General features: G+C 44.5%; 2 protein-coding genes across 6 annotated transcripts in view; one reads left to right on the forward strand and one right to left on the reverse strand.

Moving 5' to 3' along the window:
* Positions 1-1427: 1427 nt before the first annotated feature.
* znf511 (zinc finger protein 511) lies at positions 1428-16266 on the reverse strand. Its single transcript, XM_085970426.1, has 6 exons — positions 15962-16266; positions 13000-13070; positions 12676-12877; positions 9287-9411; positions 7222-7431; positions 1428-2460 (listed from the first exon to the last, which is right to left on the reverse strand). The coding sequence occupies exons 1-6, from the start codon at positions 16151-16153 to the stop codon at positions 2391-2393; spliced, it is 870 nt and encodes a 289-aa protein (XP_085826552.1). The 5' UTR covers positions 16154-16266; the 3' UTR covers positions 1428-2390.
* Positions 16267-16365: 99 nt separating this feature from the next.
* Positions 16366-20904, forward strand: part of tubgcp2 (tubulin gamma complex component 2) — a 52963-nt gene continuing 48424 nt past the window's right edge. For 2 of the 5 annotated variants that reach the window (XR_015074195.1, XM_085970422.1), the window contains exons 1-2: positions 16374-16716; positions 19906-20064. Coding sequence is in view for 3 of the 5 variants with exons in the window: in XM_085970422.1 (XP_085826548.1) it covers positions 19915-20064 (150 nt within the window). In the remaining 2 variants the exon portion in view is untranslated. Of the gene's footprint in view, positions 16717-19905; positions 20065-20904 lie in introns of all 5 variants that reach the window. The other 3 variants (XR_015074196.1, XM_085970424.1, XM_085970423.1) reach the window with 3 other exon arrangements.

Genomic DNA, 20904 nt, shown 5'->3' on the forward strand with positions numbered 1-20904 from the left:
CAGTGGATGTAAAAATCCCCAGGCAATCGATTGGAGAGCATTTCTCAGTAACCTTTCAGTCTTGATGTCACTGTCATTGTCTGGTGCGTCGGGGTACAATGGGTGTCCACTGTCAGTATGAAAAACAAAATCAAAAACAAAAACCTCACATAAAACTGTAACAGTACACAGAGTAAATAATTAATCAGATTTCATGGAGTGACTTTAAAGTTGCAATCTGATCTTGGCGTTCCAATCCCATTATAAACGATGTGACCAACTCCTCAATGAAAAAATTCTTTTTGAGGTTGCTTCCATGTCACCACTATTGCAGATTGTTTGCCTCATTATTCAATCATTTTTAATATATAATTGCTTAAGAGCAGGAGTGGTAGTTACACACAAATCCCAGTATGTTACTGCGTTCCCAATTTTAAGCCGAGCTGCATGAAGGTCAGGCATTTCCCCACCGAGAGGGGGCATTGTCTCTGTTATGCACCTCATACCAGCCTTTTTCCAGTGTTGCGCTAAAAGCCTGTGAGCTGGTCACTTAAATTCCTTTATGACGAAGGGCACTGTATGGTTTTGGGAGACCAAATTTGTGAAGGGGTTGGGGGGGGGGGAACAAATTATTTTGCAACCTAATTTTCTGCTCCTCTCCTGAAGGCACTCATTTACTGTCTACAATCCTAATGTACCTCGCCAAAGTAACCATTCTTCAAGAGTGTGTCAAGCCTGCAAGTATTCAACCAAGATAGGCTACTTGACCATGGGGACAACACGGCTGTCCTCTCCAAACTTCCACATGTGTAGCAGGAGTCACTGGATACTCTCTGGAATAGGAAACCTTGGCTGTATTCCCTCCCTCCCCCCATCCCTCCCTCCCCCCATCCCACCCTAGCCTGCAGCACGGAAAAGAACAATACATTTCCATTTTTTTTCCCCAGACTGTCACATTAAACAGTATGTTACTTTCTTATTTCATTTCTGCAAGATACGTTTGAAGGGCTGTTTAGTTTTGAGAACTAATGGGAAGCAACAGGAACTAGAAACAAAAATTGAGCCATCAGAAAACAGAGAATAAACCATAAAGGAGCAGATATCTTGGTGATCATCTGTATGCAACTGAGATGAAAATCTTGGTCAATATTGAAACGTTTGTACTCTATGAACCCCCCCCCCCCCCGCCCCACCCCACATTTAGAGAGATTCTCTTCACATTTTTGGAAAAGGGAAACTTAAACTTTGTTACCTCTTTTAGCCCTGGGAATGGAGAAAGGCTTTTTTAATCCGAAATTTATGACACAGAAGGAGGCCATTCGGACCATCGTGTCTGTGCAATCCTGGTGGGATTCCCACGTCCCAAGTAATAACAAATGTTGACTGTCCAGATTTATTCAATTGTAATAAAGAAATGAACTGTACAAAGCACCATTCAGATACCAATGTTAAAAGAGATGCTTAAATGCTAAGCAATAATTTAATTTCCAATTTCAAAATTATTTTGACATCTTGAAATTCTTATAGCCGACGTTAAATGAGTTGTCAACAGTTCAACATTAACTCAATCACAATTATAACAAAGTCCATGATACAGAACTTTTTGTAAACAGAGCAAAAACCCAGCTCAGTGTTTGTGCTGGACATCAAATAACATCTAAAGAAGTAGGGACGAGAAGGAAATGTTAATATACAAAAGGAAGAAAAACAAGTCCTGGAGAGTAGAACGAGGCATTATAGGGGACGCTATCTTATTGAAAATAAAGTGCTACATTTCAACGGTTTACTCACAAAATACTCTGCCAAGTATTTTGAACTATGTTACTGTACTGTTCCAAAATCAGGCTCATCATAATTATGTATTTTATCACCAGCTTAATAGGGGAGTGTCAATTTTTCCATTGTGTATTGTATTCTAGTAAATTGCATAACTGTGGTTGGCCTGCGCTCTTTAGCTGTCCTGGGAATCATTCCAAAAAACGTTGGCCTGGGTAAATCAGACCTTTTTAATACTGACTGAGCTGAAATTACGTGGTATTTTCTACAAGCAATATGATGAGTACAAATGCCTAGTGGTGTCATCCTATCCAGAATTCAGTGGAAATTTGCTTGGAAATGAAGGGTCTCCAATAGGGTTGCACAGAGATGCAAAGCAAAGGATTTATTTTGCTAGTAAATAATCAATACGTATCTGTTTTCTGAACAGTATAGGTCATTCCCTTTTTAAAAAAAAAATACAGTCGCAACCACACTGACTGATAATTGTATCCGATTGCCTCTTGGGGGCTGAGATTGTTCCATCTGATCAGGGGAAATGTGATGAAATGTTCTTCCAAGTGCACTTTTTGATATAAATGTCTTTCACAGGACAATGTTGTAGTATCAGGTGACTAGTCAATTCACAACACAGATCACTTCTTTTTCCTTGGGTTCTTAAAGCCACGGACTGATCCATGGCCAAAACAAATTGTTGCTGGCACCCTAGAAAGACAAAAAAAAATAGAATATTGAGCCTTACAGATCAGGTTTCATCCTCAGTCTTTGCTGACTTAGTTGATCCCACCCAAGGCAGTGGTGATGGTGTTAACTGTGTCAGCTGTGGCTCAGTGGGTAGCACACTCGCCTGAGTCAGAAGGTTGTGGGTTCATAGTCCCACTCCAGGGACTTGAGCACAAAAATCTAGGCTGACACTCCGAGGGAGTGCTGCACTGTCTGAGGGGCCGTCGTTTGGATGAGACGTTAAACCGAGGCCCCGTCTGCTCTCTCAGGTGGACCTAAAAGATCCCCAGGCACTATTTCGAAGAAGAGCAGGGGAGTTATCCCTGGTGTCCTGGCCAATATTTATCCCTCAATCAACATAACAAAAACATTATCACACTGCTGTTTGTGGGAGCTTGCTGTGCGCAAATTGGTTGCCGCGTTTCCCACATTATAACAGTGACTACGCTCCAAAGATACTTCATTGGCTGCAAAGCACTTTGAGATGTCCGGTGGTCGTGAAAGGCGCTATAGAAATGTAAGTTTCTTTTCTTTAACTGGCCTCAGTACTCCAGTCTATGAAGGTGGGAAAAATAAAATGTCAGCCCAGGCTCCCACTCTCAATTGTGACCCAGTCACGCTTGCTGGAAAGTGCACGTTTAAATGTCAGCCCAGGCTCCCACTCTCAATTGTGACCCAGTCACTCTTGCTGGAAAGTGCACGTTTAAATGTCAGCCCAGGCTCCCACTCTCAATTGTGACCCAGTCACTCTTGCTGGAAAGTGCATGTTTAAATGTCAGCCCAGGCTCCCACTCTCAATTGTGACCCAATCACGCTTGCTGGAAAGTGCATGTTTAAATGTCAGCCCAGGCTCCCACTCTCAATTGTGACCCAATCACGCTTGCTGGAAAGTGCACGTTTAGATGTCAGGCAAGGATCGAATTGGTTCAGTTGTGATGCCTCCCACAGTCAAACATCTCCCAATGCTCAGTGCTTAGGCATATGTGAAAAACTGCCACTTGGACAAGGTACTGCCGGGCAGATAGCACCTGTGGAACTGTACTTTAGTGGCTTTGAGAGAGAGATGGGAAGAAATATTGCGGGGGGGAGTCGGTGGAGAAATTACACCGCAGTATGGCTAAAAGTACCAAAAAATTTAAAATAGGTTCCCATTAATAGGAAATTTCATTAAATGTAAAGGGGAGAAAGTCTCAGCATTTCCACATTTTCTTTACAGCGTAATGCTGCTCGAAGGCTGTAATGCATCAAGGAGTTATAACAAGCTCAAACAGAGGGCAAAGCTTCAACTTGACCCTGAGACAAGTAACTGCTTTGAAATACATTCGGACCTATTCTATATAATTATTGGCCCAGAAATTCGGGTCGGGGGCTTCCTGTGGGTGTAAGCCCCCGACCTGCACTTACCTTGCGCGCCGGCCGTTGAGCTGTGGGCCCCCGTGGAATTCTGATCCGGGGCCTGGTCCAGCTGTCGGCGCGCAGTGCTTGTGTATCCCAGGGGCGCAGTTAGTTCGATGTGTCCCCTGGGATTACGTGGGCCATGGGGAGCCAATCGGAGCAGGGAATGCTCCATTTATAAGATTGACAGGAAGAGCTGTCAAAACTTATAAATACTACAGCCCCAAAACATCACTAAATCTTCAAATAATTTTTTAAAAAACCATCACATTTTTTAAATAAACTATAAATTACATGAAATAACTATTTTAAACAATAATTTAAAAGCTTTGCCCTCTGTTTGAGCTTGTTATAACTCCTTGATGCATTATTTTCTAACGGGGCTAAAAATAAACTTACCTTGCTTTAAAGTATTTAAAAATAATAAACCTGTGGAAAAAATGTTTTAATTTTAATTAATTCACCACTTACCTTGTAAAAAGCAGGCCTGCTTTTTATATGTCTAACTTCTGCAGACTTACCCTCCCGGGAAAACCTGTAAAAGAAAAACGAAGTTCGATGCGCACGCGCAGCCTCTCCCGCGCACGCGTTCGACCTCTGAACCCCTGCTTTCAGAGGAACGGAAGTGCCGGTTTCCCGCGCATGCGCAGTGCATGCAGGAAACCGGCACTTCCATTGGGCTTACGGGTGAGTACCCCATGCGTACTCACCCGTGGAGACCCGAATTTCTGGGCCAATATTTACTACTGGAGCACCCATTGAGTTGCACACAGTGAGTCAAGATCAGGTGTAGTCTTCAGGTGAAGCAGGGTTCGAGGGTGGGAATTCCTGAATTAGGGTACGCTGAAGTAATTTAGTCCCAGTTTTAAAGTCATACATTCTGTCCTGATTTTTATATTTCCATTTTAAATTCCTATATCCACATTTATAATGGAAACTTGCTGTGTAATCTTGTCATGTTGTAATTACACCCATCTTCCAGTGGTGGTGATGAACTTCCTCCACTGGCAGGAGGTTGTATTTACAGTGTGACAAGTTGACATGAGCAATTTTCATTATAAATGTGGATATAGGAGTTTATAATGGAAAAAGTTGACTTGAAGTGTGCACAGACGCCAATATTTTTTTTATTATTGATTGAGAGCAAAGAGTTGGAATAAACGGGTCGTTTTCCGAGTGGCAGGCAGTGACTAGTGGGGTACCGCAAGGATCGGTCCTAGGACCCCAGCTGTTCACAATATATATTAATGATCTGGACGAGGGAATTGGATGTAGTATCTCCAAGTTTGCAGACGACACAAAGCTGGGGGGGAGGGTATGCTGTGAGGAGGATGTCGTGAAACTCCAGCACGATTTGGACAGGTTGGGTGATTGGGCAGAAACATGGCAAATGCACTATAATGTGGATAAATGTGAGGTTATCCACTTTGGCGGCAAAAACAGGAAGGCAGATTATTATTTGAATGGTAATAGATTGGGAGAAGGGGAAGTGCAAAGAAACCTGGGTGTTCTTGTACACCAGTCGCTGAAGGTAAGCATGCAGGTGCAGCAGGCGGTTAAGAAGGCAAATGGTATGTTGGCCTTCGTAGCAAGAGGGTTCGAGTACAAGAACAAGGATGTCTTGCTGCAGTTGTACAGGGCCTTGGTGAGACCACACCTTAAGTATTGTGTGCAGTTTTGGTCGCCTTACCTGAGGAAGGACGTTCTTGCCATGGAAGGAGTGCAGCGAAGATTCACCAGGCTGATACCTGGGATGGCAGGAATGACGTATGAGGAGAGATTGTGTCGATTGGGCTTATACTCACTGGAGTTTAGAAGATTGAGAGGGGATCTCATTGAAACCTATAAAATTCTGTCAGGCCTGGACAGACTAGATGCAGGAAGGATGTTTCTGATGGCCGGGGAGTCCAGAACCAGGGGTCATAGTTTAAGGATAAGGGGTAAGCCATTTAGGACTGAAATGAGGAGGAATTTCTTCACCCAGAGAGTGGTGAACCTGTGGAATTCTCTGCCACAGAGGGCAGTGGAGGCCAGTTCATTAAGTATATTCAAGAAAGAGTTGGATATATTTCTTAAGGCTAAAGGGATCAAGGGATATGGGGAGAAGGCAGGGACTGGGTACTGAATTTGGATGATCAGCCATGATCTCATTGAATGGCGGAGCAGGCTCGAAGGGCCGAATGGCTTACTCCTGCTCCTATCTTCTATGTATCTATGTAAACTAACATTGAAATAACAGCATCATTTGACAGTGTTGTACTATATATATTTTAAATAGAGTTAAAATGATGCTGTGTACATATTGCTCACAATACCACTCCTATTGTGTATAAAATTATGAGGGGCCTAGATAGCGAGGTCAGTAACCAGGGGGCATAGATTTAAAGTAATTGGTAGAAGGATTAGAGAGGAGTTGAGGAGAACTTTTTCACCCAGAGGGTGGTGGGGGTCTGGAACTCACTGCCTGAAAGGGTGATAGAGGCAGAAACCCTCATCGCATTTAAAAAGTGTGCACTTGAAGTGCCATTACCTACAGGGCTACAGACCATAGAAACATAGAAGATAGGAGCAGGAGTAGGCCATTCGGCCCCTCGAGCCTGCTCCACCATTCAATGCGATCATGGCTGATCATCCAAATTCAGTACCCTGTCCCTGCTTTCTCCCCATACCCCTTGATCCCTTTAGCCTTAAGAAATATATCTAACTCCTTCTTGAATATATTGAATTGGCCTCTACTGCCTTCTGTGGTAGAGAATTCCACAGGTTCACCACTCTCTGGGTGAAGAAATTCCTCCTCATTTCTGTCCTAAATGGCCTACCCCTTATCCTTAGACTGTGACCCCTGGTTCTGGACTCCCCGACCATCGGGAATATCCTTCCTGCATCTAGTCTGTCCAGTCCTGTCAGAATTTTATAAGTTTCAATGAGATCCCCTCTCATTCTTCTAAACTCCAGCGAGTATAAGCCCAATCGACCCAATCTCTCCTCATACGTCATTCCTGCCATCCCAGGTATCAGCCTGGTGGATCTTTGCTGCACTCCCTCCATGGCAAGAACATCCTTCCTCAGATAAGGCAACCAAAACTGCACACAATACTCAAGATGTGGTCTCACCAAGGCCCTGTACAACTGCAGCAAGACATCCTTGTTCCTGTACTCAAACCCTCTCGCTACAAAGGCCAACATACCATTTGCCTTCTTAACCAAGCGCTGGAAAGTGGGATTAGGCTGGGTAGCTCTATTTAGGCTGGCATAGACACGATGGGCCGAATGGCCTCCTTCTGTGCCATAAAATTCTATTCTTTTGTACTTAGAAGGTAAAAGTAATAATGGTAGCACGACAGTAACCTGTAGGAGAAGCAAGGCCGTTGTTGCACTGTAGTAGTACTGGATCTCTCTTGTCCTGGCACAGATGGACTCTCAGCCTCCATTGTTTCTACTGGCACATGGTCCATTGATTCTGTGGATATTCTGCATAAAATGTCATTTGTTCCTTTTTGACAAATGGGTGTTTCCACATCCATGTCGTGTGAACTCCTATCTTGATTCTTTTGATTGCTGTGGGGCAGGAAGGAAGAAAAAAAATACATTTGTTTTACTGTACTGTCACCTTAAAGAGTAGCGACAACGGAAATTACATTTAAAATTAATACTTTCAAAATGGTTTATGACTTTAAATCTGCTTTCACCACTTATTTTTTAAATGAACACAAAAATACAGCCAGGCTGGAAGTATGGCATTTACTGCCACATGGTGGAACTGTTTGGCGTGGGCTGTTTGTTCTATGACTGCTGCAGGGACGCACTGTTCACCTAGTCACTAAAAGACTATGGGGTATATTTTCCTGTTCCTGGGTGCATTGGATCACCTGGTAGCATACACAGAGCAGAATCGGGTGGGGAGGTTTGCATGCCTATAAGGCAGTGTGCCCAATTATCGATCCACTAATCCTCCCCATCCGATTGCGTGGGGCTGTAAGAGGATTTTGTGGAACAGGGTCTTCTCTTGGGAACACTGGGGATCCTTCAAGGGTGAGGATGGAGGAAGCTGGGTTGTTGGATCTACCTGTACTTAGCAACTGTACGGGAGCAATTGGTGGAGAGTTCTGTGGTTTGGGAGTATGCAGGGGGTGAGGGCCGAGTCAGAATGTGGCAGCACTGAAGGGATCTGGGAGTCCTGGAAGATGTCTGCGAGGACAGCAGAGTGGTCCGAGTTTTGTCAGCCTGGGATAGGGGATTGCTGGGGGTCTAATGTTCTGGAGCAGTTCAGAACTGCGAGTACAGACAGTAGCTACGGCCGCACCAGCATTACAAACAGTAGTTGTGGCTGCACCATCTCCAAACATAGCAGCCATGGTTGAAGGGATGCAGACAGCAGATGTTTTCTTACTTTGGGAAATTTATGTTTCTGAAGGAGACACTAAGATTGGGAGACTGAATGGGGCAGTGAGGTTGCTCCTGCACAAAGTCACAATAAAATAGATCAGGAGACCCGGCTCTACCAAAGAGCTAGCACAGCTACCAAAGAGAAGGTCCACTCGGTTGATTCCAGAGATGAGGGGGTTGACGTATGAGGAAAGGTTGAGTAGGTTGGGTCTCTACTCATTGGAGTTCAGAAGAATGAGAGGCGATCTTATCGAAACATATAAGATTGTGAGGGGGCTTGATCGGGTGGATGCGGTGAGGATGTTTCCACTAATGGGTGAGACTAGAACTAGGGGGCATAATCTTAGAATAAGGGGCTGCCCTTTCAAAACTGAGATGAGGAGAAACTTCTTCACTCAGAGGGTAGTAAATCTATGGAATTTGCTACCCCAGAGAGCTGTGGAAGCTGCGACATTAAATAAATTTAAAATGGAGATAGACAGTTTCCTAGCAGATAAGGGAATTAGGGGTTACGGGGAGAGGGCAGGGAAGTGGACATGAGTCTAGATTCAGATCAGCCACGATCCTATTGAATGGCGGAGCAGGCCCGAAGGGCCGTATGGCCTACTCCTGCTCCTACTTCTTATGTTCTTATGGCACGATGGGTCGAATGCCCTCATTCTGTGCGGTATCATTCTATGATTTTGGTACTCTCACTTATGTTTATACAGTTAATTTTCTGTCCGTAGTGTTTGACAGTGCGGGATGGCAAATGCCCGAGAACTCAATCACTTCAGTGTGAGGAGTCAGTCACAATGAAGGATTAACTGAAATGTCTTTACTACCATTTTATCAAGAAATAAGTTTCAACTGATTGTCCTGTAGCCAGTATATATTCTAAGAGAATAAGACCATGAAGTAGAATTAAAGAGGATGACATTTGAAAAGCATAGCTCAATTGTTTTGAGATGTGAAGCACATTTTACTCAATTTATTAACTCACCCCAGTGAGTTTGACATAAAATGCTGCAGGGAACAATTTCCTTACCGTTTAGGTTTCTTTGGTTTATCAAATCTAAAGTCAGGCGGATAACCGTGAACTTTGATCAGATGTTTTTTCCGGTCACTGGAAGTCTTGAACTTTTCTGTACAACTCTCTACCAAACACAGATACTAGAAAATAAAAGAAAGCGTTTGAGTCACAAACATATAGATCGTGAAATTCTAGGGACCCACCGTGATGGGGTGGGGTGACAGCAATTTGGAGACAAACCTGGTACTGGCCCTGTGCAAAGTGGCCTACAAATCCCAGCTTGGGGAAGAGTACGTGAGTCTTGCATCCACCCACTTCAAGGGGGCATGTCTGGGGGAGTTCCCAGACTATCACAGGAAGTCTGTATGCCCTTATCAGGAAAGAAAGACTTGCATTTCTACAGCGCCTTTCACAACCACCGGATGTCCCAAAGCGCTTTACAGCCAATGAAATATCTTTTGAAGTGTAGTCACTGTTGTAATGTGGGAAACGCGGCTGCCAATTTGCGCACAGCAAGCTCCCACAAACAGCAATGTGATAATGACCAGCGAATCTGTTTTCGTGCTGTTAATTGAGGGATAAATATTGGCCGGGACACCGGGGATAACTCCCCTGCTCTTCTCGAAATAGTGCCATGGGATCTTTTATGTCTGCCTGAGAGGGCAGTTTAACATCTCATCGGAAAGACATTAAACCGAGCCCCAAAAAGTCCTCCAGGAAAGGTAATCAATCTAAGAGATGTGAATGACCTTTCTGGACATGGGCATGGGCATTTGCGCCGTTAGGGGCAGAAGATAATGGCCAGCTTCATCTTTCTGGCTTATCCTGGGCCTCCCTTCCACCATTGGAGCAGTATGGCGCCATTAATACACCTTCACAGGCGTGGGGCACCCTTCCCAACTATGCTATGACCCCCTTCCTGCTGGAATCTGGGACAGGATCAGTGTCTTCCTCAATTGACACTTGTGCAGAATCCTTCCTTCACCTGCATCACATCCTCACTAATTAACAAGTGGTTTTGCTTCACTGTTTATTACATGTCTACTCACAATTAAAATAGTGAATAAAGCATACTGAGCTGATAGCCCTGGCTCAATGGTAGCAGACTTTCTGCAGAATCAGACGTCATGGGTTCACCAGAGACCTGAGCACACAATCTAGGATGGCACTTCAGTGCAGTACTAAGGGATTGCTGCACTGTCAGAGGGGCTGTCTGTTGGATGAGATGTTAGATCGAGGCCTTGTCTACCCTCTCAGGTGGTCAGAAAAGATTCCATTGCACTATTTGAAGAGGAGCTGGGGAACTCCACAGGTGTCCTGGCCAACATTGATCCTGCAACCAGTACCACCGAAACAGATTATCTGGTCATTTGTGCCATTGCTGGCTGTGGGATCTTGCTGTGTGTACATTGGCTGCTGCGATTTCCTAAATTACAAAAGTGTCTTATGCTTCAAAAGTATTTCATTGGCTGTGAAGCACTTCGGGACATCCGGAGGTCGTGAGCTGCGCTATATAAATGAAAGGAAGGGTGTTCCCGATGGTCGGGGGAGTCCGGAACCAGGGGTCACAGTCTAAGGATAAGGGGTAAGCCATTTAGGACAGAGATGAGGAGGAATTTCTTCACCCAGAGAGTGGTGAACCTGTGGAATTCTCTACCACAGAAGACAGTTGAGGCCAATTCATTAAATATATTCAAGAAGGGGTTGGATATATTTCTTAAGGCTAAAGGGATCAAGGGATATGGGGAGAAGGCAGGGACAGGGTACTGAATTTGGATGATCAGCCATGATCTCATTGAATGGCGGAGCAGGCTCGAGGGGTCGAATGGCCTACTCCTGCTCCTATCTTCTATGTTTCTATGAAAGTTCTTCTTCACTTACAGCAAACCATCAAACCAAGAAAAAAAGATTTGAAAATCACATTTGAAAATCACCAAAAAGAGAATGATAAGTTAATGCAAAATAAAGGAGGGGAATTCATCAGGTAACAGCCACATTAGGAAAAATTCTCTGCAAGGTACAGGACAAAAGGAGAGAAGGACAATCGCATGGGTCAGAAGAAACAAGGACCACTTGGGCAAAAATTTGAGCTGCTGGAGATTGGACAGTGCTTTTATCATGGCGGATGAAGCAAAGGGCTCCAGTAAGTAAAGCCTAGGCGTTGCTGTCTCTCCGGACTGACACTAGAGCTGTTTTTACAACTGTTTTCAAATTAAGAAACATGTATTTATTTGCATAGCGCAAGATTACACTATTAAGTTGGCACCAGAAAGTATGGAAGAAAGGCTGACATCCCAAGCCTGAAAGATCTAGGGGTGTGACTGAATTGAATTCTCCTCCTACAGTAAATGGAAGGTAGATGTGGCTGCTGCACACACCTTGATAGACCCCTGCTTAAATTCTGTACCCAGCGGTTTTTGCAAGTAGTTCAAAACTGGTTGTACAGTAGGCTAGATAGTCAAGGTCCTCAAAGTAATCTCAATAATAGGCTATCAATATGGAATTAGATAAGACTGGATATTAGACGACCACTCTGCAGGATGGAGAAATGGGAAGTATTGAGGTATGCTAGGCCTTTATGGCCACCTTAGGATATTCTTGGTCCCTATCCCTGCTCCTCTTCATGAATTTGAGACCTGCTAAGTAGATCTGTCATATGATTTGTGACTCCAGCTGGGTGCTGAATAGCCAGAGGCCTTGTGAGATGTCACAAATATAAATCTCCCCAATATCCTATTCAGTGGAGCCAGGAACTAGACAGGACCAGGGTTTCTTCTTAGAATATTAGCCAATAAAGATGTGAATAACATTATGGGATCTTTAATGTCCATCACTGTCAGTCAAGTCTTTTAACCTCACATTTGAAGGATAGTATTGTTAATAATATGATGTCCTTGAATACTGCATTGGAAAGTGGGATGTGTCAGTGCTGGTTAGGAGCTTGAACACACAACCTTCTGTTCCAGAGATGACTACAAATGCAATCTGAGGCTGGGGAAGATGAGAAAGGCTCTTTATTCTGTATTTAATCTGTGCTGTACCTCACCTGGGAGTGCTTGATTCTGATACAATTCTGTTCTCTAACATTGATAAACCTTGCCTTGATTAGTGTAAATTTGGATTTAGAGTACAAAGTCTTTGCCTTCATTTCCTTAAACTAACGGCCACATTGTAGACTGCGTTAACGCTACCCAAATAGTTACTCTTCAAACTGTGTATCATCACTGTATTATGTTACTAGAAGTTAATGAGATTCCTGGATCATCCTGCCACTATACACATATATATGTTCTTGGGTCTGTATGGAGTTCAGACAGCTCTGTTCTCTAAATCATACATAAACACACGCTGATTCGGCACAGACCTGTGAACAACTCAAGAATTACAGTTTCATAGTCACTTACCATGTTCTGTTTTGCTGCCAGAATTTGGAAAAGTGAGTCGTGCCATTCCAGGATGTGAATATCTAGCAGATGACTGGACGGGAAAGAGCGTTTGCAGGAGGAGCAGACATTGCGGTGGAATGTGTTATAATGATGTTCGTAGTTTTCTAGGGTGTCAAACAGTTGACTGCAACCTGCTATATGGCAACAGAATTCAGAAACCCTAGATTAACAAATGGATATTCACAAGTTAGCGCTTCAGGAAAAAAAGAAGGAAAATTCAAATAGCTTTGATTCAATAGAGTTAGAAATGGGATATCCTTAAAAGCAAACAACTATTCTTACTTGGGTCTTTCCACTTCTGCCACACTTGTTATAGCATTTCGCAGATATAAATGTCTATGGATATCACCATCCTAAAACAAAATAAAAAATAAAAAAGTGAAACTTATTTTCCATAAACCATTGGCTTACTAATTGCAGATTTTTATAGTTACAAGTTAATCAGTTACCCACAAACTTTTATCCTTCATTGGTAAAACCACCTTGTGGTGGAGGGTGAGCAATGGTACATCTACTGGCTAACTTATCCAATGTTGCTGAGCAAACACAATAATGTACAGGAAACTTTCTGGTATCCGGCACTGACGGGACCGAGCTGGTGCCGAACCATCAAAACTGCCGTAGAAACCAGCGCTAATGTTAAAACATACGGAGCTTTTGAGCTCCGTGTGAATCAACAAACCCTGTTGCTTAGCAACAGCTTCAAAACAGTCGGCCGCAGCTTAAAAGCGTCTCTGTAGCTAAGCAACAGCTTCAGCTAGACCTTGCAGAGCCTGACTGGAAAAAAAAAGCAACGAGAAGTAAAAAAACTTATAGGAAACGGCTCCTGAATTTTGCCAGTAGATAGAGCTTTCCGGACATTTAACCTCCGGTTAAACGAAAGTTTCCTGTACCCACAAACCTAGTGAAAGGAGCCATTATTGGGTGGAGGTAATGTCATCAAGACAACTAAGCCATCAACTTTGCTACATTAACAGCATCCACTGAAACCTATTGCTATATGTGAGCAGTTTAGGATGTGGTTCCCATAAACTGGCTGCCAGCAGCTCAGCCTACATTGGCACCAGGTAGTAACGCTTCTTTCTTTACTGTATGCTCACACTCTGTCACAAGAGTATAGTGTACTTCCTTTATCAACCATGAGCCAACCAAGAACAACATCCAACAGCAACACTGGAAGTAGCAATAAGCTATAGGTGTCCATATGATTTAGTTACACTTTAGTGAGGTGAATTTCAACGCAACTTATTTCTAATGTCAATTGGCTCAAAGGATAAGGAAACATATAATGTTGCAATGTCAAAATCCCAGCAGCCTGCTATCTAGTCACCAATTTGACGTCTGCGCAAATTGGCTGACTGGTAATGCTCTTGATCTCATGATCCAGAAATGATACCCAGCATGGAGCTATAGCAGTATCCATTACTTTGGAGAGAATTCAACAAAGTACAAAATCCTAGCCTCAACAGGTTGGCCTAAGTGTCAGCTGTGGCTCAGTTGGTAGCACCCTTGCCCCTGAGTCAGAAGGTTGTGGGTTCAAGTTCCACTCCAGAGACTTGAGCACAAAAATCTAGGCTGACACTCCAAATATAGGGAGTTAGGAGGTAAATTAAAAAAATAGGACCTCAAAGGTAGTAATCTCAGGATTGCTACCAGTGCCACGTGCTAGTCAGAGTAGAAATAGAAGGATATTTCAGATGAACACGTGGCTAGGGGAATGGTGCGAGGGGGAGGGATTCAAATTCCTGGGACATTGAAACCGCAATGAGTACTGAGGGAGTGCTGCACTGTCGGAGGTGCTGTCTTTTGGATGAGACGTTAAACCGAGGCCCCGTCTGCCCTCTCAGGTGGATGTAAAAGATCCCACGGCACTATTACAACAGTGACTACACTCCAAAAGTACTTAATTGGCTGTAAAGCGCTCTGAGATATCCGGTGGTCGTGAAAGGCGCTATATAAATGCAAGTCTTTCTTTTTTATTCTGAGAGCAGGGGAGTTATCCCCAGTGTCCTGGCCAATATTTATCCCTCAATCAACATCACTAAAACAGATTATCAGCTCATTATCTCACTGCTGTTTGTGGGACTTCACTGTGCCACAGTTTCGATATTAAAACAATGACTACACTTCAAAAAGTACTTCATTGGCTGTAAAGTGCTTCTGGGACATCCAGTGGTCATGAAAGGAGCTATATAAATGCAAGTCTTTCTTTCTATTTTATTAGCTGCTGAATTGAATGCATAAATTCATCAGAAGTCATAGGCTCATTATAAACTGCCCTTTGTCTTTGTATTCAAAAAGCTATAGGGAGATACCTCAGGGTAGCATGCTTAGCTTCACTCTTTCTTATCTCCATCAATAGCTTTGGATATATAACCTGCCCATTCGCATGTATTCCAATGGCTGAATCTCTCCACAGTTGCACAGATTCAACTCCTTGGCCCGATCATCATATCTGCTCTATCTCAGAGCAAACTACTTGTAAGGATACCTGCAAAAGTTGATAGAAATGCAATCCTCAAGAAAGCTCAGTGTATTTCTCACTGTCAGCAGCTTAAATGCTCTATAAAACCCTTATCTGCCACTAATGGAAAAATGATAGATCTGTTGGGAAGGACTGAAGATGATCCAGCAACAATCTTTAAAGTGTAGTCACTGTTGCAATGTAGGAAAGGTGGCAGCCAATTTGCACACAGCAAGCTCCCACAAACAGCAATGTGATATAATGACCAGATAATCTGTTTTAGTGATGTTGGTTGAAAGAATAAAACCCTTGCATTTCTATAGCAAAATAGTGCAGATGCTGGAAATCTGAAATAACAGAAAACACAGGAAACACTCAGCAGGTCAGGCAGCATCGAAAGAGAAATCATTGACTCTGTTTCTTTCTCCTCGATGCTGCCTGACCTGCTGAGTTATTCCAGCATTTTCTGTTGTTATTTCTTGCAATTCTATAGCACCTTTCACTACCTCAGGACGTCCCAAAGCGTTTTACAGCCAATGAAGTACTTTTGGAGTGTAGGTACTGTTGTAATGTAGGAAATGCGGCAGCCAATTTGCGCACAGCAAGCTCCCACAAACAGCAATGTGAAAATGACCAGTCTGTTTTAGCGATGTTGGTTGAGGGATAAATATTGGCCAGGACACTGGGGATAACTCCCCTGCTGTTCTTTGAATAGTGCCATGGGATCTTTCAGGTCCAGCTAAGAGAACAGAGACGGGGCCTTGGCCTAAGACAACCTACTTCGAAGAATTCGTCGTCCTTGTGCAAGCGGATCCTCCTGGAGCTGAAGGTAAAAGGCGACGCTCCCGGCGGCGGCAGCGACTCCCCAGCCGCCAGCCCGTCCCCTCCGCCATCGGAGGCGGCCGCCAGCCCGAGTCGCCACTGCTCCGCCGCCCACTCTTGCTGGAGCTCGAGCGACCCCGGGCTCAGCATCCCATCCGCTCCGATCCGTGCCCGTCCTCCCAGCGACCGCCGACCAACCAGCAGCACTGACGCGCCTGCGCCGACCGTCCAAGGGCTCTGATACGCCTGCGCCGACCCACCAGCCTGCACCTGCGCCAACCACCAGCAGCAGCATTGCCGCGCCTGCGCCAGCCAGCCAGCACTACCACGCCTGCGCCAATCCACCAGCCAGCCAGCACTGCCGCGCCTGCGCCAACCCACCAGCCAGCCAGCACTGCCGCGCCTGCGCCAACCGACGAGCGGCTCCCGTGCGCGTCCACCAACCGTCGCTCGCTCTTCCCCGCCTCCCCCCGGGTCCTAAGACCCGCCGGGCCAACATTTCCTCCCGCCGAGCGGTTTTTTGCCTTATAGCGAGGCGGAACGGAGTGGCGGCGCCCCGGGTTTCTTAGAGGCAAGCAGTGAGGCGGTGGCAGGTGAATCGGCGGCAGTAGCAGCAGCAGTGGCCGAAGAGGAGATTCCGGGGACGCAGGCGGCGTTGGGCCTCTCGGGCTATTTGTGGGTTTTTGTGTGTGTAAATAACACCGGCGGCCAGCGTGAGTTATCGGATCGACACCGCCGCAAAAGTGACCATCGGGCCCACAAGTGGCGGTGCAACTGGCGGCTGCCGAGGGTGCACCGGCCCCCCGAGCTGTGAGGCCAGCTCACGCCCAATCCAGCCTGAGGAGCCGAGGGCGCGCTGAGCTGGGTCTGTGGGCTGCAACCCCGCTGGGGGAACAGCAACACTCACAGCTCGGCACATTGTATGGCGGGGGGGGGGGGTAATCAGAGAAGCTGATCCTATTCTGTGCATATTTGATTTTAAAAGTAGCTCGGCTCTTGTTTATGTTGCATTGCGAGTGGCACTGTGTTTTGAAGTGGAGTTGAGTAAACAGTTCAGTTGCACCGTCCCATTGGTATTCACGCAATGTGCTTCTCTGTTTTTATATCTTGAGGCAAATCTGCAAGACTGGTTGCCTTGTGTAGCAAGTTGCATCCCCAATGCTGCATCGTTTGGGACATTGGAGCAGGTGCGGACCCACCTCTTCCAGGTTCCCCATTTAAAGAAATCTTGTTTTCCAGTCCCTCCATGGCCTCACTCCCTATCCCTGTAACCGCCTCAAGCCCCACAAGCGTTCGAGATCTCTGCGCTCCTCCAATTCTGGCCTCTTGCGCATCCCCGATTTTAATCGCTCCACCATTGGCGTCCGTGCCTTCAGCTGCCTTGGATCTAAGCTCTGGAATTCCCTCCCTAAACCTCTCCGCCTTTCTACCTACCTCTCTTTCCTCCTTTAAGATGCTCCTTAAAACCTACCTCTTTTACCAAGCTTTTGGTCACCTGTCCTGATATTTCCTCCTTTGGCTCAGTGTCAAAAATATTTATTGATAATGCTCTTGTTAAGCACCTTGGGATGTTTTGCTGTGTTAAAGACGCTATATAAATGCAAGTTGTTCCCTTATCGCAGCCAGTGCAAGTTAGCAGAGTTGTGCTGCACAAGTTATATCGGTGCTGAGCAACAAATTGCTTTCCATTCTGTACCATGAGCATATACAAATGCTAAAACGTTTTTAAAAAAGGCCCAATAGTTAAGTAATTGGTGGATTTATTAACGGATTGATGTGATGCAGAGTGTACTGATGTCATAGAATTGTGAAGAAATTTAAACGAGGGTTTATACTCTGAGATTCTGTTAATACAGCGTGTCCAACCTTTGAGTTTGAGACAATATGCACGCCCAGTAACTGAGAGAAGGAAAGATGCAATGAGATAGCAGAAATGAGGAGGAGTGAGAGGGGGAAATTAGGAATGTGAAGGAAGGAATGAAAAACATAGAGGACAGAAAGGATAGAAATTAATAAACCAGATATTGGGAGGGAAGGAGACACAAAATGATATTCCCAATATTTGAATAAACACCATCTCTCGTACAACTTTTTCCCCTGTTGTCACCAATGCTACATGAGGTTAATTTCTAATATATTCTGCATTACAAGGTGTATGCACTGACTTACTGAGGGCAACACCATAGGATCCACGCATAATGAATGAATAATGTTGAACCTGTACAGATCAGTTGTGTATACTTGTTAACTTTCAAGCCTGTTGTTTTATTATTTGTATAAGCTGTACTGTAATTCATGGATTTTTAAATATTATCATTAATTTCCAAACTAGAAGATTTGAAAAAAGTATTTTTGTGACTCAGTTACATAGTGAAGTATTTCACATCAGCTTAGTTTAAATAACTGATTATATCATAAACAAAGTAGATTTCTAGACCAAAAGGTGTAGATCTTTTCTGCTCCATTCCTGAATGTGTCTCAAAATTCAAACATCAGTGATTAAATAGTTGTAATCTATGCACAAGTTAGTGGGTCAGTGATGTTCTTTCCACTGCTGCTAAAATATGGACTGTAGAAGCTGATGTTCAAATTAGTAAAAGAAAGAAAGACGTGCATTTATATAGCGCCTTTCATGGCCACCCCAAAGCGCTTTACAGCCAATGAAGTACTTTTGAAGTGCAGTCACTGTTGTAACATAGGAAACGCGGCAGTCAATTTGGAAACCGCAGTGTGATAATCTGTTTTCGTGATGTTGATTGAGGGATAAATATTGGCCAGGACACTGGGGATAACTCCCCCTGCTCTTCTTCGAAATAGTGTCGTAGGATCTTTTACGTCCACCTGAGAGAGCAGACGGGGCCTCGGTTTAACGTCTCATCCGAAAGGCAGTACCTCCAACAGTGCAGCACTCCCTCAGCACTGCACTGGGAGTGTCAGGCTAGATTTTTGTGCTCAAGTCTCTGGAGCGGGACTTGAACCCACAGCCTTCTGACTCGGAGGTGAGGGTGCTACCCACTGAGCCACGGCTGAAGCAGTTGTGCTAGTAGTTTTTGTGGTTCCAAAATAAGAAGTGTCTCACTGAAAAGTTAGGAAAAGCTCTATTTCCCTACAACATACATTTGATTTTAAGCGGTTACTGCATGTGGAGAGTTGCCAGCTGTAATTGTTAAATTTGTAGTTAACTATATACCAAATGAATAATCTAGTGAGAATTGGGGATGTTTAGTTTCAACTCAGTGAATGTTCTTTAAATATCACGGGTAGCAGCAATTTGTTCCCCACAATCGTCACAGGTAATTTTGTTTCATACTCTTGTGAAACGTTAGTCTTGAGACGTATCATCAACTTATTGCCCCTTAACCATTCTGCTTTGATTTCAGGTTCTCGTACAAATTGTTTGAAAATTCTCACCTATAATTTATACAATCTGCTCGAGTATCGTAGGGATTAGTTGTAGTTTAGCAACGTGTCATACACATAAATCTAAGAAATGCCCCCCCCCCCCCCAAACTGTTCACTTTACCCCTGTGATTCTTAGCTGAAAATTCCTGACTTTTTAAATCCTTTGTTTCAGTCAAAGTGTTACCTATTCTCTAATAACTTATGGAGATTTGAAACACTTTTATTTATTGAGTTAAATATTTAAAATGGCATCTTTAAATAGAGAGTTTGGAACATTGCAACTTGTTTTCATGGTTGGCCACATCTCGCACCTCCCTAGTTTTATGATTTCTTTGTTTTAGACAGGTTTTTTGGGGCAATGAAAATTGGTCTCATGAAATATATGGCTGTAAAATACTGTACTTGGATATATTGACGGGTACGGTTATGATGTTATGATCAAATTATTTGAACTTTTCAGTCGAGTTTTTCGGCACATTTACAGTTTCTTGTTAACACAGGAAAGAATCATGAGTGAATTCCGAATCCATCATGATGTCAATGAGCTGCTCAGTTTGCTTCGAGTGCGTGGTGGCGATGGAGCTGAAGTGTACATTGATCTCCTGCAAAAAAATAGAACTCCATACGTCACAACGACTGTATCTGCCCACAGTGCAAAGGTAATGGGCAGGATTTTCATTGGGCCGCGGAGGCGGGATTGGAGGCGTGTGGGGGGTTAAAATCTCGAAATCGGGGGGCACAAACCCATCCTGCCCCAACCTGCCTCCATGCCAGTTTCAAAGGAGGCGGGTACCTGACTTGTGCTGGGATCCGCCTCCCCGAGGTGGGAAGGGGATTAGTGCCAATTAACTGTCTGTTAACAGGCAGTTTTTAGCCTAATCCCTATTTTTATTGCTGAAGTGTGGGATTCCCGACGGCTCCAAACCACGCCAAGTTAGCGAGGCGGGCTGAAGGGCTTGGAGGGTTCGAGATGTCCAGTGTTCAGGTGAGTGATGGGTGCATGAGTGCAGAGGTAAGTGTGTTTGGTGTGTGTAAAGTGTTTAAAGAAGTTTTACTTGCCTTTACAGCCTTCCTTCCTTCAGGTCTCGGGAGTTCCTCATCTCACCGGCACAGAAAGCAGAATGGCTGCGAGCTGTCAAAAGTTGCAGCATTCAGCTATCTGTTCTGGAGAGATCTCTAAATCAGCCTGAGAGGAAGGAATTAACTTCGTGTACAGATTGTCAGCTTCAAAGAGCTGTCAAACGCTGATATTTCATCTGTCAAAAGCTCTTGACAGATGAAATGTCAGTCTGTGATGGCACCTGTTGTCAGGTGGCCCTTAATTGGCCTGCTGAGCCCACTGGGCGGGCTCAACAAGGTCAATCAAGTGAAAATTGAGTGGGTTGGCCACAACTCGATGGAGGCGGGACTACAACCCCAAAAGTTGTAGTCCCGCCTCCTACATGCCTCCAGTATCAAAATCCAGCCCAATGTGTCCAACATGGATCCTGAACTATCTG

Source organism: Somniosus microcephalus, chromosome 29 (genome assembly GCF_052327205.1).
Source record: "Somniosus microcephalus isolate GS21.2 chromosome 29, FLI_Smic_1.0, whole genome shotgun sequence".
Lineage (NCBI taxonomy): Eukaryota > Metazoa > Chordata > Chondrichthyes > Squaliformes > Somniosidae > Somniosus > Somniosus microcephalus.